The 10,063-nt window shown below is 47.7% G+C and overlaps 2 protein-coding genes across 16 annotated transcripts; both read left to right on the top strand.

Moving 5' to 3' along the window:
• Window positions 1-202: 202 nt before the first annotated feature.
• LOC125536098 (pentatricopeptide repeat-containing protein At4g33990-like) lies at window positions 203-7,552 on the top strand. Of its 15 annotated transcripts, none has more exons than XM_048699235.1 (9): window positions 203-2,957; window positions 3,289-3,638; window positions 3,712-3,923; window positions 4,117-4,195; window positions 4,525-4,808; window positions 4,893-5,605; window positions 6,289-6,757; window positions 6,851-6,969; window positions 7,282-7,552. In XM_048699235.1, the coding sequence occupies exon 1, from the start codon at window positions 536-538 to the stop codon at window positions 2,615-2,617; it is 2,082 nt and encodes a 693-aa protein (XP_048555192.1). In that variant the 5' UTR covers window positions 203-535; the 3' UTR covers window positions 2,618-2,957; window positions 3,289-3,638; window positions 3,712-3,923; window positions 4,117-4,195; window positions 4,525-4,808; window positions 4,893-5,605; window positions 6,289-6,757; window positions 6,851-6,969; window positions 7,282-7,552. The 15 variants fall into 15 exon arrangements, with proteins under 15 accessions (XP_048555192.1, XP_048555188.1, XP_048555187.1 ...); XM_048699231.1 differs by having other exon boundaries at window positions 3,712-4,195; window positions 4,525-4,595; window positions 4,719-4,808; XM_048699230.1 differs by having other exon boundaries at window positions 3,712-4,195; window positions 4,525-4,595; window positions 4,673-4,808.
• On the top strand, window positions 6,568-7,552 carry LOC125536100 (hydrophobic protein LTI6A). The gene is made up of 3 exons (XM_048699238.1): window positions 6,568-6,757; window positions 6,851-6,969; window positions 7,282-7,552. The coding sequence occupies exons 1-2, from the start codon at window positions 6,668-6,670 to the stop codon at window positions 6,932-6,934; spliced, it is 174 nt and encodes a 57-aa protein (XP_048555195.1). The 5' UTR covers window positions 6,568-6,667; the 3' UTR covers window positions 6,935-6,969; window positions 7,282-7,552.
• Window positions 7,553-10,063: the final 2,511 nt, after the last annotated feature.

Here is a 10,063-nt window from a genome sequence, read left to right as displayed (position 1 = left end):
AAAAATGACGGATCACCTCCTCAGCCTAGCTCGACGCCCTTAGCTGCTTGTTCATCTGCGTCCCTCGTAATCGCACCGTATGATCAAGTAGTCTTGATTGAACAACAGAAAATAAAAATACAAGTACATAACGTGCACACATATTAAACAATTTACAGTTGCTCCTACTTCGAGATCACATTGCAGTTAGTATCCACGAACACCACGGCTTCAGCTTCAGGATCTCTGCCAAATGCTTCACCAGCTGGTTCCTCGTATCCAAATCCAATTGCCGGTCCTCGGTGGTTACAGCGGCAATGGTGGCACCGGCTACAAAGACCGTGACGACGGAGGCGGCGGCTATGTCGGCAATGGCGGCGGTGGGTGCCAGGACCGCGGCATTGGCTTCAAAGGTTTCGGCGGACATGAAAATGAAACGAAAACTGACATGGCAGTCCGTCAGGTAATCAGGTCCCGCGCTTGACTGAAGCTTCTGAAGTGACTTGCTTCTGGGCTGAGACCACGCGCGGCGCCGCCGTGCCGGAGGCTCCCCTCGATGCTCTTCTCCGCCGTCAGGCACGGGCTCAGACGGCGGTTCCGTTCTCCTGCCTCGCCGGCGAAGGCTCCCGCTTCCCCTTCCGCCGCGCATCGCCGCGGCTCTCACGCGGACGCCTCGCCCGTCTCGCACTCGTCGCTGCTCCTCCGGCTGCGGTCAGGCCCCGCCCTCGCCGAGGCCCGGCGGCTGCACGCCGCTGTGCTCGTCGGCGGCCACCGCCACGGCGCGGTACTCGCCGCTCAGCTGGTGCAAGTGTATGCTAGGCTCGGGCAGATCGAGCACGCGCTTTGTCTGCTCGACGGAATGCCCAGGAGGAACTCCTTCGCGTGGAACGCCGCGATCAAGGGCCTCGTCGACGCCGGACGGTTCTCCGAGGCGCTGGAGACGTACCGGGCAATGGTCGACGATGGCTCGGCTGCGCCGGATGGTTTCACGTACCCGCCCGTCATCAAGGCGTGTGGCGCGCTTGGAGCGGTTGAGCAGGGCCGAATGATAAGAGAGCATGTGGAGGCAGGAGTTGCCTGTGGTGACGCGAAGCCCAATGTATTTGTGCAGTGCGCGCTCGTGGACATGTTTGCCAAGTGTGGGTGTTTGGGCGAGGCGAGGAGTGTGTTCGAGAGCATGGAGCAAAGGGATGTGGCCGCGTGGACTGCGATGATCGGAGGAGCTGTGCATGCAGGAGATTGGCTCGATGCGATGTGTTTGTTCAGTAGGATGAGATCCGAAGGGTTCTGGGCTGATTCCGTGATCATTGCCACTGTCATCCCAGCGTGTGGCAGGGTGAAAGAGTTGCGAGCTGGAACGGCGTTGCATGGATGCGCGGTAAGATGTGGAGTTGCTGATGATAACTGTGTTTCAAATGCTCTGGTTGATATGTACTGCAAGTGTGGCTGTCTGGAGATGGCTGATTATTTGTTCCGTTCTATCGATTTCAAGGATGTCGTCTCTTGGAGTACATTGATTGCGGGGTATTCGCAGAACGGGATGTATCATGCGAGTGTCAGTTTGTTTACTGAAATGGTTGCTTCAGGGTTAAAACCAAATTCCAATACCATGGCAAGTATACTTCCGAGTCTTTCTGGCCTGAAGTTAGTCAGGCATGGAAAAGAGGTTCATGGCTTCTCCTTAAGACATGGACTTGACCAGAGCAAGTTTCTGGGGAGCGCATTTATTGACTTCTACAGTAGACAAGGATTCATTGGGGAGGCAGGAACCGTATTTGAGCTCATTCCAAAGAAAGATTTGGTCATATGGAATTCAGTGGTTGCAGCATACGGTGTGAATGGGGATACAGATTCTGCACTGTGTGCATTCAGGGCGATGCAGAAAGTAGGATTTAAACCTGATCATGTGACTGTTATTTCAGTTCTTCCAGTATGCAATCACCATTCCAGGCTCATACAGGGTAAGGAACTACATGCTTATGTCGTTAGGCATGATATGAGTTCTATCTGCTCAGTTAGTAACGCGCTTATAGATATGTATTGCAAATGCTGTTGCCTAGAAATGGGCAAAGATATTTTTCAGCTGATGACAGAGCGAGATACTGCCACATATAACACATTGATTTCTTCTTTGGGAAAGCATGGCCATGAAGATCAAGCCATAATGTTATTTGATCAATTGAAGAGAGATGGAATTGCTCCTGACAAAGTCACTTTTGTGGCTCTACTATCTTGTTGCAGTCATGCAGGCCTTACTGAGCAGGGCTTGCACTTTTACGATTCCATGTTACAAGACTACAACATTTCCCCAGATAAGGAGCATTACTCATGTGTTGTTGATCTTTACAGCAGATCTGGGAAACTTGACGATGCTTGGAAGTTCATTTCAAGTTTGAGGGAAGGGACAGAAATAGATGTTCTTGGATGCCTCTTGGCGGCTTGCAGAGTGCATAACAGAATGGATATTGCTGAGCTAGTTGCAAAAAGAATATTTGAAAAGAACCCCAGTGATCCTGGCTATCATATTTTGCTGTCCAATATATATGCTGATGCTGGAATGTGGTCTGATGTGACGAAGATCAGAACCATAATAGAAGAGAGGAGTTTGAAGAATAAAACAGGAAACAGTTTGATTTAAGTTGATAAGACCATAAGTCATGGATTGCATATATTAATCGTGTTTTGCTAAACCAAGAGAACCATTTATGGTTTGATGAGGAAAATACACCTGAAAAGGCACTCCAAATATGTCAGGCTGTCATCTATACTGCCAATATTCAGAACTTGAGGAAACACCTTATGGTTACTTTGTTCCGTATGATGGATATAGAAGGCAAGTTTATAACTGCTGATATGCACAGATAATGTCGAGCTTGGGGGAGAGTATGTCAGAGAAATATCTACTGTCTTCAGCAAGCTCTTAGAAGATTTTCTTCATAGGAAACAATTCCATGTGTGTGGATCCAGGCGAGTAAAAGGTGAACTGGATAATAGTTAGTGCATTGTACTTCTTTTGTAGTCATTAGTGCATTACTTCATTTTGCCTACGGTCTTATGCACCTTTTTGCTATTTATTATGTAGTTATAACTGAATAAACAGAGACTGTGCTAATTTATTTAAGGCTAGAACTTCACATTTCATTCTCTTTGACTGCAATCAGGCTTTATATAACATGCTGAGTAGCTTCATTTTGCAGTCCTGTTTTGGTATGGGACCTATTTTTCTGGATTGCTTAGTACCCCTGAATCCGTATTGCTCCGTTATCAACCTAATCTGTTCTAATGCAGATTTTCTTTGGTAATTATCAGGATTGTTTTCATGACTTCACCAAGTACTCTATTACTGTAATGTACAGCTGTTGGCATGATAAATCATTTATCAAGAAACAAAATGATACTTTTGAGCTCAGGTGATTTCCAGAATTCCAGCGCAGTCAGACTTCTTCTGTACTTGTGTCACAGGCAATCGCAATTCCCAATCTACTAGTCTGAAGTTCTTTTATGTGACACCCAAAGTGTTTTTTTTTCTTATGGTATTCGGAAGAAACAGCAACAATCCAGTCCAAGTTTGACGTCCAGAACTTCAGATGTTGATGTTTGCGAAGAAAATATGGAGCTATGCATATTGGATTTTGAGGGAAAAATCAGAAGCCCTTCCGGTAACTATCTGAATTAACAAATGATCGTTTAAAATATCAGTTTTACCATGATTCTGAAGCTTGTTCACCACAGGCGCGGCAACTAGATCAGGCGACAGATAGGCCAGGCATCTAAATGTAGTCTCTCTCGTCGCAGGGTTCAGCATACTACAAAGCATGCTCGTGTTTAAATCTCTTCACCTGTTGCTATCATACAGCAGTGACAATGTTTCCATCAAATAGCGCCAAAAGCAGAAAGAATAAAGTGGATCACGTAAAGCATTCAGATTTCTCTTCTGATTCAAGGTATGAATACATATACACAAGGATAATCAATCAGTGGAATTGTTGAGCCTAGGCAAAAGAGTGGGCTCACCGCATGTCTACATCAGATAGTGGATTCCCTGCCTATCTGATTGTTGCTGCTGTCTGAAGTATATGCAGAGGACAGCAAGTTGGCCTATTATTACAGCTTTTGTTAGATCCATTCTGTTTCCAGGAATTGGTGGGACAGGCTGCTAACTTACTGACTTTTATGTCCGTGGCGGTGATGCATGCCGATGCTTCGGGAGAGCTGGGTACACCCGTTTGTCATACTACCTCCTATCGTTTCTTACTTTTCAAAGCAGAAAACGTCGCTGTTTGATCTTATTACTTGTTTCTGGAGAGTTGTATCTTGTACGACCCAACTGTTCAAGTAGAGCTTCTGTGAGTTTTCATCTCTTGAAGTGATTTCGTGGATCAACTAGTGATGTCTTCAAGGACTAAGCAGGCTAAATCACTGTGTTTTCCACTGCTGTTGTTTTTATCGCCATTTGTTAATTTATTTAGTTCCTTATGGTGTAAGACTGACAGGTTGGCCTGCAAGATCCAAGAGAGAAATGATTTATTGCCATATCCTATCCAGGTCACATCGGCACACCAACTCCGAAAGTTCCAATGGCCGGTATGATTTGGGCCGCCTACCTTCCTGCAACGGTAACCATCTCCCGCCACAGAATCTGGTATTCTCGGTTTCTATATACATGAACCAAATTAATTGTGATCAACCCTAGGCTAGAAGTCTAGAACCTGTTCTTAGCAGCTAACCGCCAGCTGCAGATATACCGGAGGAAGCAATGGAAGCTAGCCAGCACATGTTCTGGAGTCTTGCTCTGCACATTTGTCCACACTAGGCTGGTTACTAGACTGGTTAGCATTTGTTTATGCCTAAGCTCTGATGATCATTGGCTCCCTGAAACATAAACAACTGGCACGTCCTACTGCATTGTGCAGGGCTTCGGCGAGTGAGCTTGAATGAGTGGCACGCCCATCCATGTGGGCAGGGCAGATGAGAACGATCTCCTGATTATGAGGTGCCGACCCACGCCCTCTCTTGACGCTGCTGCCACCGGCGCTGCTTGAATTCATGTTCATGAACTGCTTGGCTGTCCTGTTTCACCAGTGAGAGGAGGGGGAGGGTTGCTGCTGCAAGAAACACACGGGCTTGGACGTTTGCTTGATCCTCATAATTTCTGCAGTAGCCAGTAGGGGTCTGGTCTGGCCTGGCCCCATTCATGGGCAATGGCAATGGCTTGGCGTGCAGCAGCAGGGTATCCACATGCCCCGAGACCAGTTCGGCGTTTGAAATCGTCTGGCAAGACAGACGCTCATCAGTTGTGCCACGACCTCTACATATCGTGTTGATTTGATGCAGCATGCAGTACGGCGTATGTCCTGGTCTGAATGCCACAGTATGTAGCTTGTTTTCTGTTTTGTAGTGGTGTGTTCTGGTCTGGGTGAACCGGGGTGCTGGGCTGCTGGTGGTTCTAGCATATTGGCTAATGCCCTACCGAAGCTGAACTAGCCACCTACTCCTGTAAACATCACATAAATGTCAACTGATACTACTGCTAAAAGCAACACCATTCCTTTCTTCCAGGCACGCGGGCATCAAAGACTTTTGAGTTAGAGAACATGTAAGAGGCATCAATAAACCGATCTTCCAGGTATGCGATTTACTTTGAGTCCTCATTCCAGGTTAGCCGTCCCGTCCAACCGTCCTCTAGATCCACGAGAACATGCCACGGAATAAACAGCCCCTCGGTTGTCCCGATCGCGCGCATAGCTCTGGGCCTCTGGCCATAATGCGAGTTTAGGTCAGCTCAGTTGTCATGATTCGTTATAACAAGAAAGTGGTCTCCAATTTTAGCAGCCCGGCGGCTCTTCAATCACGCAATCTCTTGTAGTATGATTGATGGAGCTCCAGAGTCCGGACCATTCCTAGAGCAAGAGGCCATGGACATTCTAGCTACTCTCTCGGTCCCATATTAATTATCGCTCAAACAGCTGTATATATCACATAATAACACTAAGAAGTAATAATGTCCCGTCAGCGCAAAAGAGATCTTGCCGGTATACCCACCCCGGATGCCTGATCTGTGGGCATGATGAGGGCTTTTCGCCTGTGTGTCCGGTAGACGTTGCTGTCATACCAACTTCGTTCCGTTTCAAAGGCGGACAGGGTGGTGGGTTGTTTACCATTGTCGCCCCTTGTTTCCCACTTCGATCTCTTGGAAGTGCATGGCGACGTCGCTTCTTGAACAATCAGTCAAATTTGGCTGAGATAGAGTAGTACGCGGAGGGAGTCCAGATAACCTTCAACGTTAAGTTGGAAGGCGCGTCCATGCAGGGAAAGCGGACACGGAGCCACGCGGGTCGGCGCCGGCCGTTGGAGCCGAACCAACAGCGAAGCGGGCGCGCGACCGCACGAGGGCACCGCCGTAGCACCCGATTCTTCCCACATGATCCAACCCACCACCCCCTGGCTGGCTCGGCTCGTGGGATGGGAGCATCATCACCGCCGCACGAGCCGGACACGTAACGTAACCTCGCCAACCGTCGCCCTCGCCCTCGCCCCGTTGCCTCGCCGTCTTTATAAACTCGGGCTCGTCTGGGCATCACACCACCGCATCACTCCACTCCACCTACCTGTCTCGCCCTCCTTGTTCACATCATCTCCCTTGGCTTTCCGTTGGACGCTTCGAGAGAGAGAAGGAGGAAGAAGAAAGATGGCGGACGAGGGGACGGCCAACTGCATCGACATCATCCTCGCCATCATCCTGCCGCCGCTCGGCGTCTTCTTCAAGTTCGCCTGCGGGGTGAGTAACCGGACTTGACTCTGTCCCGTCCTATCAGCAGGCTCTCATCTCATCACTAACTGGTTTCTCGTGCTGCTGAACGTGGTTTTGCAGATCGAGTTCTGGATCTGCTTGCTGCTCACCTTCTTCGGCTACCTCCCCGGCATCATCTACGCCGTCTGGGTCATCACCAAGTAGGACTGCAGGAGGGGCTCCTCTGCCTCTGCCGCTAGGTATGCATACGAATGTTTCCTGTTGGTGTATTTTTTTAGTAGTACAAGTTGTTGCCTGCTGGGGAGTTTGCCAAACAGAAATTTTACTGTCAGAAAAAAATGGAGATAATATAGTCCACCGTATGAAAGGATTTCCCTGCCAAAAAAAAAACCATTGACACGAAAACATACATCTTGCAAGAAAATGAATTTTGCAAATCCAAAAGAGAAGCGCCCTGCAGCTTGTTCTTCCAAAAGCAGAGGAACCATCTTTTTTGGTTCAGAAAACTCGAGGAACTCCTGAACTGATGCTCTGGTTGTTGTTTGTGCCAGGTGATCCATGGCGAACTTGTTCTGTGTCTGGCACAAGCCGTTTGTCTGAGATGCGAGCTACAGTTCATGGTGCTGCCTGCCTACATGTGTGTGTTCATGCTGTTGTACATCTGTGTGTGTTGTCCGTGCTTGATGATTAGCCTCCTCTCCTGTCACCCTCCCCAGTGTAGTGCATCCATCCATCCAGTTGTTCCTCCGCGCATTTTCGTCGTCCATGTACTTTGAACTTTGATTAATTAATTAATTAATCAATCAATTGATTGGTGGAGAAGTTTTCCGTTGTTCCCGAGCGTTCCTCGCGCAATTCTCGTTCCATCCGATTGGTTTTGTTGGTTGGCGAGCTCCCCGTGCTGTGGCGGTGGATAAGTCTGGGCTTTTAGGTGATTCTATCAGAATCGCCCCCTTTCCCAGCTTTCCATAATCATCACTTCATATGTTTTTTACAATCCTAAATAATTAAACCTTAACTAGATAGAATTATAAAAAAATATGAAATGGCGATTCTGGAAGAAGCTGGGAAAGGGACGATTCTGGATCGCCGAAAAAAACTGGCCCTCAAGTTCGTTCAAACGGATGTGACGGAGGACCGGAGGAAATCACGGACGGAGAACCGGTGATGACAGTGAGCGTCCGTCACGTTTCGCAGTGGGACTGGCTGCAGCGCGATCTCTCTCTACTTCTTTTTTCCACAAGTCAAAGACCCTCATTTTTATCGCCACGTATTTCATTTTCTTCCGATACCGTTTCCAAGAGGCAACGATGACAGGTGCCAGAGTCACGACTCACGAGTGGCGCGTCCTCGCACAAGGCCCGCCTGACAGCTCCCCACGAGCGAAAGAAAAATGGGTGGTACGCGTGGCAGTGAAACACATGCGAAAATATATTTATGACTCGTGTACGAGCAGCACACGCCAGACTGATCTGTTGTCTAACCCTTTTTTTTTTCAAAGTCCTCCCAAGGATCTCGATTCATTAAGAAAGAAGATGGTTGCCAAGTTAATTTAACGAAAAATCCGGCTCAAACCATCATAAAAGCCCACATAGGCTGACCTGATCGCCCACACGAAGATGCAACAACGTCCCAAAGAAGAAACACGAAGTCGAGGTCGTTCTTCACACCTCCATGAGCCAACGACTCCGACTTCACCATCTACGATGTCCTCGTCGCCGCAAACACCGGAACCCATGCCAGCCCACGCCAAACTAAAAGCCACACCACCACACTGCCGATCGAGCACCTGCCGACCGCAATGCCTTGAACGTCTATGCCATGAAGAGCACAACGGGATCCATGTGACTTCAAGATGAAGCCCCAAAAAGGAAAAAGACGATGCCGACGTTGTTGCCCGACCTGATCGGGCCTTAGGTTTTCACCCGAGGAATTGGGTCCGAGGGTGTGTAGGGGATGGACTCCACGGCGGCGCCTTCAAGGAGGTGAAATGACGTCCACCTACGCCAACACCGTCGGCTGGCAAGAGCCCGTCAACCTTTTGCCTAGAGCACCGCCCATCACCGAACTGCTAGCCTGCACACCTCCCAAGAAGCCACCGTGCCAGTAGCACCCGAGAGCCACCATGAACCTTACCTCATCGTGGGGCAACACCGACGGGCCAGATCCGGCAAAGCCCACCCGCCTGCCAGATCTGGCAACCCACCACCGCTATGCCGCCACAGGAACCATCGAAGCCCAACACGCTGAGCACGGGGATCACGAAGGGGGCTGCCACCCCGCCCCTACACGTCGACGCAGATGCCAGGCCGAGATGGGAGGGCCGCCACCCCTTCCCGAACCCACCGGAACGAGCTGTTGTGCCAAACCCACGCAAACCATCATTCCCACAGCACCCTAGCCGCCAACCGAAGCCCCCGGCAGGCACAACCAGTCCACCAACGCCGGAGAGACAGATCCAACCGCAACCTCCTAGAACGGAAAAAGTCCACAACAAACCTTCAATTTGTAGGCGAAAGCTAAATCAAACCCCGAACTCTCAATCCCTGAAATCAGCACACCAAACTCTCTAATCCCGATCTATTTTAAACCTTGACAGAACATAGCCGGGATTTGCTGAATTGGGCCAGCCAAGTAGCGCAGTTGCTCGCGCGCGCACTAATCTGGTTTTTTCTTAGTTTCTTCCTTTTTCATTTTCATTTTTTTTTCACTTTTACACATGTCTAATTTTTTTCAGTACCCAATGTACATTTTTAACACACACATTAAATATTTTTGGATAAAATTTTGATATTTTCAAATATATTATGTACATTTATAAATTACATGTTTTCAAAACTTTCTGAACACATGGTAATATTTTTTTCAACTACATGTCTTACATTTTCTTTATGATGATAAACATTTTATAAAACTACACAACACTCTTTTACGTGGTTCAGCATTCTTAAATTTGCATACACTTTTCTCAAGGGCATGCCACATACATTCTGTTAAGGTTTTGACACATTTTTTTACATCACGCAAACATTTTTTTACATTGTAAAAACATTCTTTAAAAAATGTCACAAACACATTTTTGGAACTCGTGATCATTCTTGAAATGTTACATTTTTTAATGTATAAAACATTTTTTTGAACCACAAAGATATTATTATACATTGTATAAACATTTGGATTGGCCCATACATTTTTTAAAACTTGTGATATTTTTTAGATGTCACAAAATATTTTCAGGTTTCAGAAAATGTTTATGTAGCAAAACGTGCCCACACTTTAAAATTTTGTTCATGTTGCAGAAAAAATTTATGTTTCAAAAAGTGTTTGCACTTT

This window comes from Triticum urartu, chromosome 2 (assembly GCF_003073215.2).
Source record: "Triticum urartu cultivar G1812 chromosome 2, Tu2.1, whole genome shotgun sequence".
In the NCBI taxonomy this organism is placed as follows: Eukaryota; Viridiplantae; Streptophyta; class Magnoliopsida; order Poales; family Poaceae; genus Triticum; species Triticum urartu.
Note: the sequence above shows the minus strand (reverse complement) of the source record. Positions and strands in the feature narration are given on the sequence as shown.